This window comes from Amborella trichopoda, chromosome 1 (assembly GCF_054954075.1).
Source record: "Amborella trichopoda isolate Santa Cruz 75 chromosome 1, AtrichopodaSantaCruz75HAP2 v2.0, whole genome shotgun sequence".
Taxonomy (NCBI): domain Eukaryota; kingdom Viridiplantae; phylum Streptophyta; class Magnoliopsida; order Amborellales; family Amborellaceae; genus Amborella; species Amborella trichopoda.
Genome location: NC_142336.1, coordinates 990,588 through 1,013,403, shown reverse-complemented (window position 1 = coordinate 1,013,403; position 22,816 = coordinate 990,588). Strand labels below are relative to the sequence as shown.

Genomic DNA, 22,816 nt, shown 5'->3' with positions numbered 1-22,816 from the left:
TAATAATCAATGGGTCAACCAACAAACAATTCATCACTCAAATATAAAACACATATACATGCGTGTATGGACGCACACAACTATAGATGTCAGTACATCTACATGCCTATCCAAACATAGTGCACATGCACAGATACACACACAAAGTTATGGGTTTCGACTACCTCACCCCTGCTGGTGCTTAGGAGGGGATTTCAACATCACTAGATGGTCCTATAAGAGAAACACTTTCCACTCTTATTCCAGGGGAATGACCGCCTTTTCACACTTCATTTCCCGAAATAATCTCTTTGACATTCCTGTTCAAGGGAATAGGTTTACCTGGTCCAACCATGCTCAGATACCCATTCGCTCTAAGCTTGACAGGTTCCTGTTCTCAGTCGAATCGGAGCAAGCTTTCCCTGGCTCTCACGCGTTTACGCTACCAAAATCTACCTTCGACCGCTGCCCTATCCTCTTCGATGCTGCCACAGTTCAGAGAGGTCTTGAATTAATTCCCTGCTGGTGGAATTCGATGTCCACTCTTGTTTAAGGAAGGGCGGGGTACAAGCTACAGACCAAAATTCAGTTACTTAAAGTAGCTCTGAAGAACTGGAGCTCATCCCGGCCTGGGAACTACTCCCTTTTGAAAAACTCTTTTCTCCAGGTTATCCAGTCCCTTGATTCCTTAGAGGAATCCAGACCACTTACAGAACCAGAGTTTTCTCGCCAATCTTCTGCTCGTCTGGATTACTTTTCAAACCTTAAGAAAGAAGACCTCTACTGGTTTCAACGCTCTAGGGTGAAATGGTTGTAAGCAGGGGACATAAACATACGCTATTTTCATCGAATTGCCAACTATCGTAGAAGGGAAAACACCATCACCTTCCTTAAAAAGGATAACATACTTTTGTCTCACCCAGGGGACATCGAGGAAGCCATACTAGGATATTTTAAAAACCTCTATACGGCCCCCACAGCAGCAGGCCGACCTCTCTAGACTTTCTCACTATTCCTGCCTAGTGGAATTCCTGGCTAGAAAGTAACTTCACAAACACTGAAAGTCTTGCTGCTATTAACAATCTTGCAAAAGATAAGGCCCCTGGGCCGGACGGTTTCCCCATTTCGCCTTCTAAATTCTCCTGGGATACCTTTCGCCAAGATTTCATCTCCTTTGAAGAGTTCCACTCCAAGGGAATCATCCACAAAGCTATCAACGCAACTTTTATAGCCCTTGTCTTGAAAGTAGAAGGTGCAGAGGAATTGAAACATTTTCGACCCATTACCCTTATCAACTCTTCATACAAAATTCTCTCCAAACTGCTTGCAACCAGACTTCAAAAGGTCCTCCCTTTCATTATTTCACCCACCCAAACAGCCTTCATTAAAGACAGGCAAATACTCGATGGCGCTTTGGTTGCCTATGAATGCATCCATTCCAGACATGTTTCCACGAAACCTGAGCTTATTTTCAAAATAGACTGGGAAAAAGCCTACGACTATTTGGATTGGTCCCTCGTCGACCAAACCATGGCTAGGATGGGTTTTGGCCACAAGTGGAGAAAATGGATGAATGGTTGTTATTCCAATCCACACTTCTCTATCATTATCAATGACTCTCCCAAAGGATACTTCCCGTCCTCTAGGGGACTTCGTCAAGGGGACCCCCTCTCTCCGTTTCTTTTCAGTCGGTCTCTCTCTCGCCTTTATCAGGGAGGTTGGCTTTCAGGATTTAAGAGCTCTTCACAGGGACCTGTAGTATCTCATCTGCAATACGCAGACGATACTCTGGTCTTCCTAGATGCAAAAACTCGTGAAATTGATAATATGAGGATTTTCCTTAGACGTTTCCAGGAAGCCACAGGATTTAAGATAAATATGGATAAATCTAAAATGATGGGCGTAGCCATTACACCTGATCAAATCAAATCCCTTATCCCAAATTGGCCTTGCCAGGTTGAACAGCTACCCTCTTCTTACCTTGGCCTTCCTTTGGGATTAGGCAAACCAAATAAGAATCTTTGGACCAAGGTGATTGATAAGGTAGACAAGCGTCTATCCGGCTGGAAAGGAAGCTTCCTATCTCTGGCAGGTTGCAAAGCCCTTATTAACGCCACCTTAGCGAATATCCCAGTCTACTTTATGTCCTTTTTTCACATGCCGACGTCTATTGCCAATCATCTAGAACAATTATCCAGGAACTTCCTATGGTCTGGCCAACCAGAACAGAAGAAGATCCACCTTATCTCCTGGGAGAGAGTATGCCGTCCGAAAATACAAGGAAAACTGGGTATTAAAATCCTGAGAAAACATAACCTAGCACTGCTTGGCAAGTGGTGGTGGCGTCTGGCCACACAACCAGACCCCTCTGGGCTCAACTCATTCGACACAAATACAAAATCAGTGACTCCTCCTGGGTGCCGCTAAAGAGACATAGAAGAAGTGCTTCAAGAGTATGGATTTCCATTTCTCAATCCTTAGCCCTCTTTAAGAACGTCATCAGACTTTATGCCAGAGAAGGGTCCAAAGTTAACTTTTGGACTGATCTTTGGTTGGGTATTTCTCCCCTCAAAGATTTATACCCCTCCCTCTTCTCCCTAGCTTCACACCCTCACTCAACAATAGCGGATGATATGGTCCTAATTGGAGGCCAAAGTGTGAGGACTCCTTTTAGGAGGAATCTCTCTGACGACAAAATTGCCTCTTTTAACCAACTCTAAGCAGCTCTCCATGAACATACATTCCTCTCTATGGTAGTGACTCTTTGTTGTGGACTTTATCCCCCTTGGGTTGCTTCACAGTCGCCTCATTCTACAAAAGACTCATCCAATCTCCTACTTTGCCTTTAAACCATCCATCGCTAGTTGCCAAAGTTTGGTCCTCCATAGCACCCCCAAGGGTTCAGACCTTTAACTGGATCACTTGCTCTCAGAGGGCATTAACTGTGGACCAACTGCAAAAGAGGGGTATCTCAACCCCTAACAGGTGTATTTTGTGTCTTAGTGAGGAAGAGACCAATGCCCATCTTTTCCTTCATTGCGAGCAGGCGAGACAACTATGGCAAAGACTTCTATGCCTTTTTGGCTTTCAATGGGCTACTCCGCCTTCGGTGCCCTCGCTACTGTCCACTGATTTCGCCCTTGGCCTAAAGCAAGTAAAATCCTTTGGAAGGCCGCTAGCGCTGCTTGCATATGGGTAATTTGGAATGAAAGAAACGACAAGAATTTCCAAGGTCTTCACCAACCGTTGTCTGCTCTTTTCCACAAAATCAAGACTTTGTGGAACCAACCACAAAGAGTTCGCTGGTTTACCCTCGAACTCCTTTCTTAGCCATTGGGAAAATATCCTTTACCATAAGCCCAAGAAACCAGTCAAACCCTGCAATTGGCAACCACCCCTAAGAGGAGCTATCAAACTGAACTTCGATGGGTGCTCTAGGGGCAACCCTGGGCCCTCTGGGGCGGGGGTGTTTTCAGAGATTTTGAAAGGAATATCCTCTTCACGTTTGCTGAACCACTGGGCTTAATTGATTCCCAACATGCCAAAGCCAAGGCACTCCTGATTGGGATCAAGTTTTTCGACTCGTCATGGGGTTCTCACCTGATTGTTGAAGGGGACTCTTACAACGTTATTGCTTGGGCTTCCAGAAAGTCTGCACCACCTTGGTACCTACTGCCCATTTTTGATGAAATACAATGCTTATGCAGGGATATCAGCGTCTCCTGGACGCATATATTCAGGACGCGCAACGCTCTCGCAGATCTCTTGGCCAATGATGGAGCAGATCTTTTGGACAACCAGGGACCCCCTTAAGCTTGCTGCTGTTTTTGCCTCTCCCTACTCTAGCTTCTCCCTAGTTATGTAAAAAAGGTGTTCTTATAAACCCTTTCCTTTTGCTTAGCCAACTCGCAGTTGTCACGAGCTTTCTCTCTCTTGTTGCTGTTTCTTTATTTTCGGATTGTTTTTTTTGGGTTTTCTCTGTATAGATAACTCCCCGCCTGTGGGAGCAGGGTAGCACCTCTTTTGTGTAAAGGTTAGCTACCCCCAAATCTCTTGTACTTTTCTTTTCGTTAATGACACTGTAAACTTTATCCAAAAAAATGAATGCATGTAGACATACATGCTATAGAAGAGTTCTTCAGAATAATTCATGAGACTGCCCTTGGACAATTCATAATCCAAATATAGCAAAAACACACCGAAGCACGTGGATTCACACACACAAACCATGCCTGTAGAGAAGCATGCTATGGAGGATACTCTAACAATAATTCATGAAACTGCCATCTAACAACTCATTATCCAAAAAAAAACCAATCCATTATCTAAAAATAAGACGAAAACAAGCACGCAAGTGCATGCACACACCCACACTATATGCATGTACAGATACAGGCTATGGAGGAGGCTCTTGCAATAAACCATGACACAGCCACCAAACAATCTATTGTCCAAGTAACACAGAGATGCACATAGGCTTGTGCACATACCATAGTTACCAGGAGCACCCCAACAGGGTGGCACTCCGGCTCCGAAATCTAGCTCCCGCATTCCATTACTGGGATCTCACTCGAAACGCAATTTTTTTATTTAAGAATCTCGGTCCCATTCTATAGGGTACTCGCTCCAATGAACAAAAGGATCTCAACCCCCACATACCACGGTGCACGTTCGTGAAGATTGTAGATCCCGTTCCTGAATAAATAAGGTCATCGAACCTCGAAATTTGGTAGCGCGATCCCTGTGTACACGGACCTCCATCCTTATCAAGCGGTGACCAATGAGTTCTAGAATAAACCAGAACGAGATCCCGTTAATGTGGGAACGGGCTGCAGTACGTAGTGGAAACATGAATCCATGTGCAATGGGGTTGGGTTCTTGAGACAAGTGGAGTTCTCTGATGGAAGCGTGAACCAATCATGCAGAGAACGTGATTTGTCCTTGAATGGAGTTCGATCCTATCAAAATATTAACGCGATTCAACTTAAAATGAGATCTCATTCCTATTCCGGATGGGAGCACAATCCTGTTGCATATGGGAACACGATCCCATTGTATATGGACTGTGTCCCCATAAGGACCTAGATCCTGTAGTGTTGGAAATGTGCTCCACCTTCAAATGGGATCTCCTCTTGCTACTTTTACCCTCATCGAAACTCGCTCCCCGAGAGCTGGAGCTTTGAACAGCCATCGATCCGACACCCCCGTTCCCGACCCCGGAGCCGTTCCCGCTCCGGCTTCCGGTAACTATGGAACATACATACCACATGCATTTACACATACATGAAGTAGAGTAGGCTATTAAATAATCCATGAGACTGCCCTCTAACAATTCACTATCCAAATATAACTAAATGTACACGAACATGCACTCACATACAAACACTATATTCATCTATACATAAATGCTAAGGATTAGGCTGATATAATAAACCATGAGAGTGACTGTCAAACAATTAATTGTTTAACTACGTTCCACATACACTAATGCGAGTGGGCATACACACACACATACAATACGTACACCCACATACACTATTGCGAGGAAGCTTTCACAAAATCCATGGCCATCCAAATAACAATTCGTTATCCAAATATAACAAACAGAAAAACATGTGTGTGCACATACACATGCGGGCAAGCGCACACACACACATTGCATGCATTTACAAGTACATGCTACCGGAGAGTCTCTCACATAATCCATGAGAATGCCATCTAATAATTCATAATCCAAATATATCTCAAATACAAATGTGCAGACACACAAAAGACGGACTATATGCATCTGTGAATACATGCTACAAGGAAGCTCTTCTAATAATCCATGAAATTGCACCATCCAAATATAACACACACACACACACACACACACACACACACACACAGTACATTCCAAGTAAACCCACAATGGAGAAGCCTTACAATAATCCATGAGACTGCCATATAACAAATTAATTATCCAAATACAAACAAAAACAGGGGTTTGCATGCACTGACCCAAAAACACATAACACACTACATGAATTTAAACGTACACGCGGTCACACTCACAATAATAGTTGAGGCTGTGATTTAAAAGTTCATTACCAAAATATAACACAAAAACAAGCGTGGGCATGCTTACGACATGCACCACAAACATCTACACAAACATGCTATGGATGAAGCACAAACAATAATCCATGAAACTACCACAAAATAAATTCATTTACCAAATATAGCACACAAATGCGCACATGGACCCATAAACACATGCAAACTTGCTAAATACATGAACGAATTCATGCAAAGGAAAAGACTCCTACAATAATCCATGAAACTGCCATCTAGCAATTAATTATCCAAATATAACACAAACACATATGCGCATGCACACAAATTGATAGATTTTCAGCATGTATATATACATGTTATGGAGGAGGCGTATACAATATGCATGAGACTGCCATCCAACAATTCATAATCAAAATATCATGCACACACAAACATGCCCATGCATGCAAGCACACACTACATGCACATACATATTCATTTGTGAAAGAGGCTCACTATAATCAATGAGCCTGCAATCTAACAATGCACTATCCAAATATAGCACACACTTACATAGGCGTGCAAGCATACACACACCATACATGCACACACATGCTATTGAAGAGGCTCTAATAAAAATCCATGAGACAGCCATCTAAAATTTACTATCCAAATATTAAACACATGCAAGCGCATGCACATACAAACCCAAAGACTAACACATGCATGGACAAATAAATGCTTTGGACGAGGCTCTTACAATAATTTATGAGACTGTCATCTAACAGTTCTTCATGCAGTGCGTATGCACACGCACACACTACATGTGTGCACAAATAAATGCAATGGAGGAGGCTTTTGCGATAAGCATGTGCACACACACACACACACACACACACATAAAACTTCCATCTAACAACTTGTTATCCAAATATAACATACACAAACACACACGCATGCATGCACACACACTCTACATGCATGCACACATACATTCTATAGAGGACCTTACAATAATCCATGAGACTTGCCATCTAACTATTCATTACCAAAATATAACACATACGTGCATGCTCGTACACTCATGCACACTACATGCATGCACACATGCTATGGAAGAGGCTCTTTAATTAATCCATGAAACAGCCAGTTAATAATTCATTCTACAAATATAACAAAAACGCATGGACTTGTGCTCTCACGTGCACACACCACAAGCCAGTACAGAAACAAGTTATGAAGGAGGCCCTTAAAATAATGCATGAGACTGTAATCTAGCAATTCATATCCAAATCTCATACATATACTTGTGCGTTAGCACACACGGGCACATACATGCACGAACACTACATGCATGTACACATACATACCATGGAATAGATCAGGCAGATCTGGATCGGGAATCGATGTATACTAACCTGGTTCCTATCATAACAAAGAATCAATACGCTTGGAATTGCCCAGTTTTGTCAGGGAACCGGGCGATCTGCACTAGCTGGATCGCCTGATTCCAACATATTTCATTTATTTTTTTCATTTTTTTATTGTCTCAATTTTTTAAAAATCTTTTTGGACCCCTACTAACACTGGAGAAATGGTCTGATTTGTCAATCCGAACCGGTTTTCAAATGGCCGGTTCACCTGGCAAAATCCAGGTCTTAAACGCAATGCAACAGTCTATGTGACTATCATCTAACAATTCATTGTCCAAACATAGAACACACACACACACACATAAATACATTTATCTACATGCAACCATGAACACAAAGTAGAGACTCACACATAGTTACAAACAAACATGTAATAATAAAAATAAGGTCTTACATTATATTCTCGTTGTTATGTGAATACACCAATTGCTGACAAAATGCAAAATGGCTAAAAAAAAAAGAATGAGAAGTAATAAAGAGAGAAAAAAAGGTTACTTGGAATGAATTACCACGGCACTAAGAGGTATAATTTATGGCAAGACTATTTCCTAATCTGGGTAAAATATTGGTTGGTGCATTCCCAGTGCTATGGCTAGCATTGCTGGTTGCAAAGCTAGAGAAACCACCCATGCTTCCTCCTTGCTTGTTGCTAAAAGCTTGAAACCCACCGGCACAAACCTTAAATTCATTTGTTTTTCCATTCATCTAATTCTGAAATCAGGCACAAATGTAAGCACGATCCTATTATCAAAAAAATGATTGAGGTTTTGTTAAAGTAAAGTATCAAAGCAATGCTTGACTCTTCTTCATTAACTTTTCTCCCTGCAATAATTTCATAATATATATCATAAAAATGGGTTCAGGGATCAGTCATGTATGGGATTTGAGGATGAAACTGCCCTCAAACTTTACTTCAGTTTCCAAATTCCCTTTTTCATTATAATTTGTTTTCCAAAAATGCCCTACCCAACTGTATTTAGGCATTGGAATAAATGTCTTATTGGAATAAATTCATCCCCATCTCCCTCCCTCCCTTGCCCACCTGCTCGCCCACCACTACACAGTGTGATTATGAGAATCCAGAAAATGTTTGAAAACATTACGTAGGAAGAATTGAAAATTATTATCAAAACTCTCCCACTCTCTCCATGCCCCAACTCTCTCTCTCTCACTCTCTATGACCCCACTCTCTACCCCCCCTGTCCTCCTTGCTAGTTTGGACCTAATGAAAATATATGCATGCAATAATCTCCATTTTCTAAACTAAAAGGAAAATACAAAAATACAAGTTTATAGAGAACTAAATTTTAAAAGTATAAGAAAAAAAAGTCAAACTTCTTCCCCCTTTGGTTCTTCTTTACTTTTCAGTTTTCCTACTTTTTCCTACAGATTCTTTGTGTATAACCTTTTCTGAGATCTTCCTATTGCCCAATAAACATCTCAACGAAAGATTCCTAAAACAAAGGTTGTCAACAAGCATTCCAAATGAAGAAGATGAAACCATTGCAACATCAACACATTCACAAAAGAGAAGAAGATAACCTCCAGTATTCGCTGCAGCAGCTGCAAAACCCCCACCACCCGAGGCCATGGCTCCAAACCCATCACCAGCCGTCGCCATGGCCGCAAATCCACCAACACTACTCGCTGACCCAGAAGAAGAAGAAGAAGAAAATCCTGCTCCTGGTAAGCCACTACCAAGCTGCCTCAACTGTCAAAAAGCTCCAAGAGCTTGTGGTCCTGCCCGTATTTGTGCTGGCTGGCCAAAGCCACTCGTACCGCCCCCTACCAGTGATGGTTGGCCAAATGGACTTGCACCTGAACCTATCTGTGCAGGCTGCCCAAAGGCACTCACACCCAAACCTATCTGTGAAGGTCGGCCAAAGGCGCTCATAGTTGGAGGTGCCCCACTTTCTGATGGAGAAGAAAAGTCAGGTTGGGGGGTTAAATTGAGGGTGGGGTAAAAGACGCAGGCCTGAATAGCTGCCCGGAAGGAATAGAGAGAGAAAATGAAGCGCTTGTTTGAGTTGAAGGGGCAAATGGGGTGCCAAAAGGGCTGTTGCGTTTTGAGGCAGTCGGGGAAGATGAGCCAAGCGCAAAATCACCAAATGATCCCAAGCTCATGTCATTTGTTGGGTCTGGAGCCTCCTCCTCCATCCCATCCTCCTCAAGGATGGTAGCATCCAAAGTCTCATTCTTCATGTCAGCTAATGGTTGAATTGCATTGGTGGGTATTGGTTGGGCTATTTTGGGGGTTGCGGAAACTGCAGGGACAATCGGTGCTGGACTTGATAGATTTACTAATGTACTTGTAATTGTGTTTGAAAACCCATTTGTTGATGAGGGTGATGATATGAGTCCGGGCCCTGAGCTAGCAACAAAACCTAGATTTGGGGGGACAGTACTCGAAGGACAGTCGAAGGACAGTCCTGTGACCGTGGTATCTGAATAAAAGAGGATGTGGAAGAAGCCCCAAAAAGTGATGAGGTTGAAGCGGTTTGGGTAGAAGTCTCTGCACCGGGTTTTGTCATAGATATTGATGCTTCAGAAAAAAGGGGCCTATTTAGATCTAGAGAAGGTTGAGAAGTACTAGCTCCAGTCAAGCCAGAAGTGATTAGTGGATTATCTGTTGTTTGAAGATGCTTAAAAAAGAGAGGCGACGATAGTGGCGCAAGCGAAGAACCAGGAGAAACCGAGAAAGGCGGAATTAATGCTAAGACAGGTGGAGAAAGTGCAGAATCAGATGATACCGATACAGGTGGTGAAATTGGTTTTCCCACAGACACGGCCTTGTTAAATGAATGTCCAACTGAAATGGCTTTTTAGATGGATCATCAGCAAAAGAAGCATTTCTTGGTGGAGAGAGTAGTGAAGTCCAACTCTTTTCTGGTAAAACATGGAAATCCTCAAGTTTTACAGGTTTATGCTTGGCGCTGTCTGCTAGCGTTTGATCCTTTTGCTCGAACGTGTTTTTCATGGGCACAGTAGGTATTTTCTCAGGTTCAGCTGCTTCATGCTTTGCACTTGCTGGCATTAACTTTGGAGTAACAGTTGTTTCAATACTCATAGGGGCTAAAAACCCATCTGCTTGATCCTTTGCATGCATTGTGTTTCTCATCGGCTCACTTGTGGAAGATAGGGCAGTGTTAAATGGAAACAGTTGCTTGATGGGACTGGCACCTTTGGGTTGGGTAATGGACTGTGTCTTGGTAGCCATTATAGCTTGGCTACTGGAAAAACCCGTATGCTCCTTGCGCGTGATAGAAATGTTTTTTCCATCAGAGAAACCTGGTGGTGATACAGCTTGGGCCCCAGTAGAGCTTGATGATGGTGTCGATGCTTGAGGAATGGTTTCTGGCAAACCTTGGGTTTTTGGAGATATCAATTGTGCTATTTGTAATGGTTCAGAAGTTTGACCATTTGAAAAATGAGGTCGAGGATCCAGGTGTCTCCGAGCCAATCGCATGGACAGGTGACATCTCCTGAATCCCTGCAGCCAACCAAAGAAAAATAGAAAATGAGAACTTTTAGCAAATCAATGATTTTTGGATAACATTAACTACAGCATAACCTGGAACTTAGTGTCATATTAACCTTTGTCAGGAGATGAAGCAAATAATGGGCGAGCAGGTGGTGTAAACTCCTTCTGGCGAGAAGGTGAGAAGCCAACTCTGTTTCGCAAATTTGGAAGCTTTTCAAGTGATAATTTATCTGAAGAAGGTTCCTCTCGTGGAGTCCTTTTTATTGTGGTTTTGGGAGGCTCCACATTGATCCAACTCTGCAAAATCAAGCGCAAGCAGTCGCATTAGCATTGGACAGTCTTTCCATTCTAAGCCAAGCCATTGACTATCTGCATTTGCTACATTAACTAACTAAAGGCGCTAAAAGAAGCAATAAATGGAAAAGGCGGAATTATGTGCCAAATCTAATAGTGTTTTAAGAAAAGATAATGAGACAGTGCAAGGAATCCCCATCACATTTCATGTGGAAGGGAAAGGTAGGCAAGGCTCATAATCCACCACAGAAATATATTTAACTTTTACCAGGCCGGTCAAAAAAAAGTCGAAGAGCCAACGAAGCAAATATTGTCACAACTGAGTTTGGGAAGCACATAATATTTTGATCTTTATGCAATAATTTCTAGCTGCTTCTTACTACTGGACAATTAAATCACTGCTACGCATTCTGCCAATCCCCAACTCAACCATTAAATTAAGATCGGGCTGATAACAGAAAAATCTATATTTCATGACTTGAAATCAAAGTGTTACACATATTTAAAACATTGTAACAACAGAATCAAGCATTCAGTTTCACCAAAATAATATTACAAGTCAACAATTAATCAATTCATTATCAATAATTCTGGTTTTAGGTCCTGTTTAAGATTAAAAGCCAACAATGAAGAAAGCACAATGGCATGCATAATCTAGTGTGTATTTGTACAAGATTATAAAAGCAGATTTGGATGCAGAGCCTACAACCATCAAAGAAAGTAAAAGGTTCACCTAAACATGGATAGAAAAAGGGATAAAGGGAAAAAAATATTACCTTCTCCATTGAGTTTCTCCTCCTTCTTGCAGTCTGTGGCTCAAATAGTTGAGCACTTGACAACTTTCTTGGAGGGCTCTCTTTTGTTGAGCTGAATGAGGATGAAGAAAATTTCTTGCTTGCATAAGAAGAATGTTCAGACTCTTTTACTTCTGGGGATTTAAAAAGGTCACTACCACCAGTGAGACCAATGGATTCAAACAACTCCTTTGCTGCATTCCGTCTCTTTACAGATGGAGCCTCAATATTTAATGCAGACATTTGGTCCGAGAGGATATCTGCAAGCCGCTCAGCTACAGTTAATTGCGAATTCATTGTGTTGTATAAACTATGCAAGGATTGGATTTGTCTGCACGAAAGGAAAAGTGATCATATCAACAGACATTAGTAAAGGTTCGGTACTAATGGGAAAATTCAGAACTTGTAGATTACTGAGTCATATAGTTTTTTTTTTTCTATATAGTTACAAATGATTAGTTATACCTGTCCATATGCACCCCTAATGTACAAAAATAACATGTCTATAAACAGATTGGCATAAGTTGAAACTTCTTAAATCCATTCCCCCACCCCCCTCTCCCCCTCAAAGAAAAAAAGAAAACCACCCTAAAGTTTTTAAATTAATTTGCCCAGCTCCACCAATAAAGAACAGTTTCTTGACTGCCATGCCAAGCACTATTCTTAACTCTGAAAATTCAGAAGGTTATAATGTGGATATTTTATGGGAGTCAGCAACGACATTCATAGTAAACAAATAATGTCAAATGCAAATGATTAGTCACGGGACAAATATACCATATTGTCATTTATGTTAATTAACTACAGTTAGTACAATGACATTTGGTACAGCTACAAACATTACACTTTTCAGATTTCCCAAATTCTCCAAAACCATAAAGATCTAGGGAAAATATGAGCATGAGCATGAGCATTACAGAAACATGACGTCAATGTGAAACATGAGCATTACAGAAACACTTCATCAAGAAAAGGATTTCAGTTTTGGGCAGTCCTTGACGGTTGCACACTCCTTTGAAATGCTGTTTGTGCCTTGAGAGCACCACCAGTTTCACCAAATTTATCAAGCTCAAGAGCATTGAAATGTTTTTCCAGTTCTATAAGCTGACACCTCAAATTCTGGAAAGGTCTCATAAAAACAATCTCAGGCATGCATATACAACAGAAATAAGTTTGTCTATGCAAAAAAACAAAAATACCTGACTCGCTTTCATTATTTTCTCTCTTCAGCTCAAATTCGGGGCTCAAATTCTGGCAGTTCCACGACTTCCAATACTGGTCATCAGCAGCTTGCTTAACAATGCTTTCCGTATGCAGTCTCCAAGCAACAACTGAAAGGAATTTTCAGGTTCAGGCAAATGAGAAGCAGGTAAAAGTGCAAGCAAATTAATAATATAAAAATTGGAAACCCAGCTCATTGGTTGCATTTTTGCAGTAACTGTGTTCTATATTAACACATTCGCATTCTGTAGGATTTATGATTCAATTTTTATAACTGAAGCTTAGAGACCCAATGTTACAAACCTAGAGACAATTAAATTTGGCTCAGTATGACCAAAGGAGGCCCTATAACCATTCAAGTCAACCTTTCAAGCTCAAATTGGCCTCACAAAGCGTAGAATGCAATACAATATATGAAAAACCAGAATTGATCAACTACTACTTTTTTTTCTTTTAATTAACCAAATCTGGTAGATTAGTAACAATTTGTTGTGACAAGTAGAATGCACTACAATACATGAAAAACCGAAATTCATCAACTACTACTTTTTTTTTACTTTTAATTAACCAAATCTGGTAGATTAGTAACAAGTTGTTGTAACCTCTAGTAATGCCCTCATTACAACTTTCTTTTTGGGTAATTTCTTGATGATTATTTTTTAGTTCATCCGGGCTGATTTCACTTTTTGGCTTAAAATTACAATCCAACTAGCAGGTCAGAGTGCTTTCATAGCACTTACTTTATGTGATGTGAAAGTCAGGGTTGCCATGATAACATGGAGATATATTCGCGAAAAGAAAGAATTATGAGCTTCTAAATGATTCTTAGAGGATATGAGATGAGGCTATGTAGAAGAGACTTAAGGGAAATCACCATCAGCACCAAACATGTATAGAACCTTAACCAAGACATTGGCATGTATTCAAGGAAATTCCTAATTATGTGAAGTGAGCGTTGCAACATCAATCAAAAGATCTGGAATGGTCTGCATGGGAAATTAATAAGACAATGACCACCACTAAGACGAGAAAGCAAATTTAAATGGGCACATTCATTATCTTTTATACAAAAAGTATGTTGCACAATACTAACAAGAATCGTATCAGCAAGTTGACTTCAAGGAGTGTAACAGGGAATTATCCCAAGCAAAACCACTAATTTGGAGCAATGGAAATTACCTTGCAGAGTTTTATCCCAAAGAGATTGCATTTCTTCATGCCTTTTCTCAATTGTGCACTACAGGAGGACAACAAATATCATTGATACAAACTCTCGCAAGCCAAAAAACTTCATTTCCACTCAACTATTTAGTTATTTCTTTACAATTAAGCCTAATCTGATTTATAAAGAGTCGTCAACACTAACTGATGTGTCAAAGATCGCCGTGGGTATCATGAATGGCTATAGGACATCATTACCTTGCAAACTCTGCAACTTCTCAACAGGTTTTGAGATTATATATACTCATTTAGGTAGGCATCTCATTATTATGTGCCACCAAGCAATGAAACCAATACTAAAAATATAGTTGCATTGCTAGTGGGCTATTAATAAAGAAAATCATGACTGTGATTGTTATCTTGGTCTTTGAGGTTGGGATAGAGATCACAAAATGTAAAAATCGAGATCGTCAGAAGATCCCTTTTCCAAAGCGAAGGAATGAGAACATGCTGGGTCTAGAGGGCTCCCTAAAAATCTCTTGGGCTTCTTCTAATGGAATCCTCCCTTCCATACTCCATACCCTCCACTCTACGATTGCATTTCAATGGACTTCCCTTTTAGGTTAGGATTTCCATATAGGGTCCATCGGTTCCCATCGTCCATGAATCCTCTATCCCTGACCACGAAGGCTAGACCATCGTAGTCCACAAAAAACATAGAAACACTGCTACGGACCACAATATTTCTACTCTTGGTGCTCCTACTCCCCACTTCACCCCAAATCTCAGTAGTCCACAGTGTCACAATCCTTCTAACGTGTCACGTCCTCAAACGATCTCCATTTTTTGGGATTCACCCGACGCTCCTCGAACACCCCATCCCGTTAGTAATGATGATTTTGGCAAGTCATTTTCCTCTTTTCCTTCGCCTCCTGCCACTTGTTCTCTCTCTACAATACTTGCATTAACTCCTCCCCCACTCCACCGCCAAATCCTACACTTTCCTAAGGAGTATTATTTCACCCCCATCCCAATTGGACACTCCACAGCACTCCTCCCTTCCCTCATTTATTGCTAGCGCTTCCATCACTCAACATGTGCCGCCCTCTAACCAGCTGCCTCAGCATGTATTTAATTTATGCATCTAACCCCAAGTGCACACCCATTCCCCTTTATCCTAGCATTCGCCCTCAACCATCCAGGTGGCTAATCTGGCGGCACACTAATCCCCCTCCCTCCTTCTCATCTCCCTACCTAGTACACCTCATCTCCTCCCATTCTTGCTTACTAGCCCACCTGCCCCCCCCCCCCCCCTTAATTACACCTAGTGCACCTCTTCCCTATACTTCACCCATCTCAAGACCGTCAATCTCACCCCTCTGTTACATCTCTTCATCTTCCCCAACCTCCTCTCCTTCCTCTTCCCTATACTCCTCCCATCCCTCTCACTCCACCCCTCCTCTTAATGAGCCCCTGCAAGCCACCAGTTCTTATAATCGTTCTTTACAATGCCAACCTCCATACCTCCTCCCCCCCTTCTCCTCCCACTTCCCTTTCCTCCTCCCCCTTTCCCTCTTCTTTACCCCTATTCTTGGCCCTTACTCCTTCCTCACAAACCTTGCTCCATCCATCTTCCTTCTCAGAGATGAACATTAGAAGCAAACTGCAATCACGTCCGCCCCTCTTGCCTTCCCTCTACTCCCACCCCACCCCCTCCCATCATTCCTGTGCTACCCCACCCCCTAATGTCGTTCATGCAAACTCCTAGTTACATCCATTTCCCCAGTTTCCCCTCCCCCGCATCCTTACAGCAACGCCCATTCCCCTTTACTTATTCTCTAAACCATCCCCATCCACCCATGTTCAATCAAACTCATATGCTACTCCCTTCCCTAACCCTAGAATTCAAGAAGGTTCCCTAACCCCAGGATTCAAGAAGGCAGCAGTTGGACTTAGCCCAACTAGTCCCCCTCCCGTTGGAGATGAGACTAGCTATCAACACCCACGACTCATCAGCAGGTAGGATTCCTCTCTTTATTCCCCCACTTCAATTCTTTGTCACTCCAAATGGCAAACTCTTACACAAGCTGAACTTCTATTTCTTTCATGTACTCCTCTACAGGTTCTTCCCTAAGAAGCACAACCTCCCACTCCAGATTTGCCTCCCTCCATTCCTTCCCCCATTGAACCTTCTCAACCTTGCAACCCATCTCCTGTTCAAGGGAGGAGTTCAACTTTGATATCCAATCTTTGACATCAGTTGACTTCAGGGAGCTAGCGAGAATCGATAGAGGACTGCCTCGCATGGAAACCATGACTTGAACGGGATGTGTATGATGGTAACATCTCCGACCTTGCTGACACTCTTAGAGCAGACGCTGGTGCTTCTCAGGTAACTCCCTCTCCTGAACTCCCTAAAGGCTTTAGAGAGCTTGCCAAGCTGCATTCAAGTATCAATTACAATACCCCCTCGCACGCTTTTGTTTACGTTCCTTTTCTAGCCTCTATGTCTCACAGCCCTAAGAAGAGAAGGTCTAGAAGGAGAACCTCCAAATTCTCCCAAATGAAGAGCCTCTGCTGGAATATTAGGGGACTTGGTAGTCATTCCAAGTGTAGTGTTGTTCACTCCCTCGTATCGGGCCATAATACTGATTTCCTTGCTCTTTTCGAAACTAAGCTCCCGACCACAAATCTTTCTTTGATTAGGGAGGTTGTCCCACTACAAGGCAAGAGTTATGACCTAAGCTACTATTTGAAGCTCCGGCTGCAAATGTTCCTTGGATCCTTGGTGCTTTAATGTTGTCAGATGAACCCATGAGAGAAGCTACGAAGGCAACATCACTACCTCCATGAGAGCATTCTCTGACGTCATTAATAGTGTCCCCCTCTTAAACGTTCCCCTCTCCAAAGCTTCTTTCACTTACTCCAACCATACCTCAGTGCATGTCATGACTAAGATCGATAGACTCCTCATCTCCAATGAGTGGGAAGCAAGGTTTCCTAGAACCCATTCATCTACCCTCCCCAAGATCACCGCTGACCATAAACCCATCCTTCTAGACACCAGCCTTATTCAGTGTGCCTTCAAACTTTTTAGGTTCGAACTCTTTGGTTGGAGAACCCTTGTTCTCCCCAACTTGTGAGAAGCTGCCGGCCCTCCTATTTTGTAACAAGATGGGCGGGGTACAAACTTTCTAAAAAACTTCAACTTCTTAAGGCTCCATCAAACAATGGAGCTGCAACATCCTAGGAAATTCTGACAGCATATTCAAGCTTATTTGGCACAGATCCCGAGCTTAGATGTCCTTGAAGAATCAAGACCCCTTTCTACTAAAGAAACCTTAGATAGATTGATTCCCAAACAGAATCTCCTTCATTTCCTCAAATAGGAAAAAACCTGAAGGTGCCAAAGATCCAAGATTAAGTGGTTAAGGATGGGGATAGGAATACAACCTTCTTCCATAAAACTACTAGCTCTAGGAGAAGTGGGAATGCTATTTCTCACATCTCAATAGGAGATCGCTCCTCCTCTAAGCCTGACCACATAAATAGGACTTTTATAAGGTTCTTCAAAAACCTCTTTTCCTCCCCTTTTACTCCTAAACTGTTGCTAGGTGATTTAACCTATCTCACCCTCCCCCTTGAGGATGTTTCTTGGCTCGAAAGACCTTTTTCGTTAGAAGAGATTCATCATGCGGTCCTTCAGCTTGCCAACAATAAAGCCCCTGGTCCAAATGGTTTCCCTGTTGTTATTTTCCAATAATTCTGGGATGCCCTTGCCCTTGACATGTTAACTTTTTTTAATGAATTTTAACATAGAAGTTGTCTTAAATCAGTGTTGAACTGTACTTTCTTTGATTTCTAAGGTAGAAGGGGCTGAAAAAGTGAGGGACTTCCGCCCCATTAACCTACTTAACTCCTACAAAATTCTTTTCAAGGTTCAGGCCTCTTAAACTCCAAAAGGTGTAGCACAAATTCAGATCTCCTGTGCAATCAGTTTTTGTTGCTAATAGCCAAATCCTTGATGGTACCTTCGTAGCACATAAAGCTATTCACTCTAGGTTTATCTCGAGATCCAAAGCCTCACCATCAAGTTAGATTGGAAAAAGGCCTATGATCGAATAGATTGGGAGCTACTTAATTGCATGGGATTTGGCCCCAAGTGGAGATCTTGGATTAAAGCTTGTATCTCCAATCCTTTCTTTTCCATCACTATTAACGGTTCTCCAGTGGGATTATTCCCCTCCTATAGGGGTCTTAGATAGAGAGACCCCCTCTCGCCTTTCTTGTTCGCCTTCATAAGGGAACTCTTCTTTAAGTCCATCTCCAGGTTGTTTGATCAGGACCTCCCAAAGGGGTTCCAAATCTCTAGAGTTGGCCCCGTCATCTCCCATTTTTTGTATGCTGATGACACCTTAATTTTCTATGGGGCTGAACCCTCATAGCTAGATAATCTTTAGCTCTTCCTCAGATGCTTCGAGCTTACAATAGGGATGAAGGTCAATAGGTCCGTAACTAAAATGTTGAGAGTGCAGGTCCTATAACCTAAAATTCAATCCTTAGAAGATCATTTAGTTTGTTCCATCGAGCGCCTACCCTCATTCTATTTGGGCCTAACCCTCTGTCTAGGAAACCTAAGAAACAACTTTGGGACAATGTCATAGAAAAGTTCTCTTGGAAGCTTGCAAACTTGAAAGGCAGATTCTTGTCCCATGGAGGAAGGATAACCCTCATCAAAGTGACGTTGGCTAATATTCCCATTTACCAGATGTTTCTCTTCCAGATTCCTTCCTCTGTAGACAATCGCCTAGAGAAACTCATGCAGCATATCCTTTGGAATGGGGAATCCAATGGTAAAAAATTTCACCTTGTTGCTTGGAATAAGATTTGTAACCCCAAAAAGTGTGGTGGCCTAGGCATTAAGAACATAACCCTGATGAATTCTGCCTTATTAGGTAAATGATGGTCGAGATTCACGTCCCCACACACTCTTCTATAGAAACAAGTAATAATATGGTATGGGAGAGGATGGTTGGCTACCTTGTTCTCCTTTACCCGTGCTTCAAATGCATGGAAGTAGATATCGCCTTTCAAATCTGCCTTCAGAACCTTCATTAGATTTAAGATAGGGGATGGATCTAAAATTAGATTTTGGAAGGATCTTTGGATAGGAGACCAACCTCTAGTCTTCCCTTCTCTCTTCCTCCTAGCCACAAACTAAGATGCCCTTGTGGCCACTTTGGATCTCTCTCCCCTCCTCAATAAAGTTTGGTCCATCTCTGTCCCTCTTAAGGTCCAACATTCACTTGGATCCTTCTGTAGGGCAAATTCCAGACCCTTGACCAGCTTCAAAGGCGTGGCCTTGCTCTGCCCAATCGTTGCAGCCTCTGTCTTCATGACGAGGAAAACATTCCTCATCTCTTACTCCATTGTGACGTCGCTTCTTCCATGTGGTCCTCCCTCCTCCAGCTCTTTGATCTCCAATGGGCCACCTCTGCCTCTCTACCGCAACTCTTCTCCACTCTTTTCGCTCCCCCATTCCCTAAGAAGTGGTCATATGTTATGGCGCATCTCTATATTGGCTCTATTGTGGTCTATTTGGTTCCAAAGGAACTCAAGAATCTTCTGGGTACAGCTAGACATCTTTCTCCTCCTATTTGATTCCATTATGGCCCTGATTTCTTTCTGGGCCAAGATGTTTGGAGAACTCCACCCTTTAGCTTGGTTAAAGTTAACTATGAAGGATCCTCCATTAGAAATAGTGGTCCCTCGGGTTTGGTGGTACCCTTGCCAACTCCGAAGGAGTCTTCTTTTCTTTCCCAGGTCACCTGGGAGCTTTAGAATCCATCACAGCGGAAGCCCTGGCATTACTCGAAGGCCTCAAGAGAGCATCTAAAACAGCTCATCAATATGCTGGGATTTTAGTAGAGGCTGAGTCTTGCAACACTATTCTCTTGGCTTCAAACCGTAGCCAGCCTCCATGGCGCCTTGCACCCATTTTTTATCAGATCCTTACCTCTATTTCTTTCATACACATACACAGAGAAGTTAATTCAACAGCAGATAGGCTAGCTAAAGACGTGGCGCTCTTAGCTCCAGGTTCTAGCTCCACTTCTCTCTAATTCTTCTCTCTTCTCTTTGCTCCACCTCTCCCCCGCTTTAAAAAAGAAAAAAAAGGAGGGAAAGAGAGAAAAAAAAAACAGAAGAAAATAAAATTAGAAAGGTGAAGAGCAAATAATATGACAGCTACTGGCCTTGCCCTATTTTCTGTCAAGTCTTCCTTCCTCTAGCTTCTAATGTTAATCTCTAATCGGCTCCTCATTCTTTCTCATCCTTCTTCCCCCTCCTCACTCAGGCTTCATTCTTGTCTCTATCTCTCTTTTCCATTCTCTCTTCTCACTCTCCTTCTCCACAGTCTCTCTTCTTGCTTACCGTTAATTCTCTCGCCCTTCTCTAGTCACTGCTTTCTCTCACCCCCATACTTTTCTTCCTCCTTTCTTTCCCTACCAATGTTTTAAAAGGCGTTGGCGACCACCGCCTAGGCGATTTGGGCTCTGGGCCGCCTAGGCGAGCGCTCAGGCCCAAAGATGGTTTGTGTTGTCTTTTTTAAAAAAATTGGATCCCCCACACCTCCCCGCATTTTTTTGTATACACTGGAAATTAATAATTACGAAACTATAAATTAACAATTACAAATTAATACTATTTTTTGGCTTACCATTAAATTAATAATTACTACCACATGCAAAAAGTATTTTTGATAAATTAATAATTACGAATTAATATTATTTCTTGTTTTACCAATAAATTAATAATTACTGTTACATGCGAAACGACAAGTGGCATAAAAAGTTTAATCCTTCCATATATAAATTAAAATCGAATTCATGCTATTTTTTGGTTTACCAATAAATTAATAATTACAAATTAATACTACTATCACAAGCAAAAGGCATTTTCAATAAATTAATAACTACAAATTAATACTATTTTTTTAATTTAACAATAAATTAATAATTATTGTTACATGCAAAAAGCATTTTCGACAGGTTGCATAAAACGTCTAATCCTTCCATATATTAATTAACGCTGAATTAATACTATTTTTTGCTCTACCAATAAATTAATAATTATGAATTAATACTATTGTTTGGTTTACCTATAAATCAATACTTATTGTTATATGCAAAAGCATTTTTGATAAATTAATAATTACAAATTAATATTATTTTTTTGGTTTACCAATAAATTAATAATTACCATCACATGCAAAAAGCATTTTCGATAAATTAATACTTATGAATTAATATTATTTTTTGATTTATCGATAAATAAATAATTACTATTACATGCAAAACAACAAGTGGCATAAAAATTCTAATCCTTCAATATATTAATTAAAACTAGATTACTATTATTTTTTGGTTTACCAATAAATTAATAATTACAAATTAGTACTATTTTTTGGTGCAGGTGTAAGCGGCGCCTAGGCGCCAACCTTTTACACCATCTTGGAGGGTGCCTAGCAAAAGCAGCCAAGGATAGGCCGCCTAGTCCACAACTAGGTGTTTTTTTTTAAAAATGTTGCCTAGGCTACAGGGAGGCCGAATTTTCGTTCATTGTTCCCTACCTCTCCTCTATTCTCTCTTTAACCTCTCTTCTTACTCTCATCATATCTTCTCTTTCTTTTCTCATCTTCTCGCCCCATTCCACGCTATACCACGGGCAGGAAGTGCAGCCAATACTTGGTTCACATGCACAAGTTTCAAGGCTTTAGAATATGGTGCTGTCCACTGAGCCCACTCAACTCTATTTTTCTTGCCTCTCCCCTTAACCTCTCCTTCTCCTTCGCTCCAACTCTTCTTTACTACCTACCTCTATCTCTTCTTCGCTGTGTTTCACACTTGGGCTTCCATGACTGCCAGATGGCCTTCTCCCTCACCCTTGAAGGTGCACCAGCAGCATCCCGTTTCTGCAGTTCACACATATATTAAGGATTTTTTTTATTTTTGGTTTTAGCAATTCATTTCTATTTTCCGTACTTTTGTACTCTGAGCACCCACTTGTGGGCTCCCTTTACCATAGAATTAGTGCTTTCTGTACATTTATACTGTATTAACATAAAGTTAACCTTTCTCAAAAAAAAGCGAAGGAGTGAGATTCCAGAGCGAGATGGAGACTTAGGTTGGGAGAACCGACAACTATGCTTTGGATTGATGCATAGAGAGCAATATTAGAAACAACAGTAAGTTGCCATCATGGATGAGTTAGGAAAAGATTTCAAAACTTCATTATGGAGAGGCAACCACATACACTGATTGACAGGTTGAGTGAAAATGGAAGATTGAAGGTGACAACCAGCTGTTTGGAAGCTCATCAATGTGAGATAAAAGAGTCCAGACGGTAGAAAATAATTC

General features: G+C 41.5%; 1 protein-coding gene across 1 annotated transcript; it reads right to left on the bottom strand.

Annotated features, from left to right (window-relative positions):
- Positions 1 to 7,803: 7,803 nt before the first annotated feature.
- Positions 7,804 to 14,689, bottom strand: LOC110006989 (nuclear pore complex protein NUP214). The gene is made up of 7 exons (XM_088866278.1): positions 14,658 to 14,689; positions 14,418 to 14,475; positions 13,217 to 13,348; positions 12,000 to 12,277; positions 11,043 to 11,226; positions 8,991 to 10,938; positions 7,804 to 8,159 (listed from the first exon to the last, which is right to left on the bottom strand). Exons 2-6 carry the CDS (start codon positions 14,446 to 14,448, stop codon positions 10,853 to 10,855), a joined length of 711 nt encoding a protein of 236 aa, XP_088722404.1. The 5' UTR covers positions 14,449 to 14,475; positions 14,658 to 14,689; the 3' UTR covers positions 7,804 to 8,159; positions 8,991 to 10,852.
- Positions 14,690 to 22,816: the final 8,127 nt, after the last annotated feature.

Coding starts and splice junctions, on each gene's coding strand:
- LOC110006989 (XM_088866278.1), bottom strand. CDS start 14,448: ATGCAATCTCTTTGGGATAAAACTCTGCAAG. Junction 13,349..14,417: donor TTGGGATAAAACTCTGCAAG/GTAATTTCCATT, acceptor AATTCCTTTCAG/TTGTTGCTTGGAGACTGCAT. Junction 10,939..11,042: donor TGCTTCATCTCCTGACAAAG/GTTAATATGACA, acceptor GGTTGGCTGCAG/GGATTCAGGAGATGTCACCT.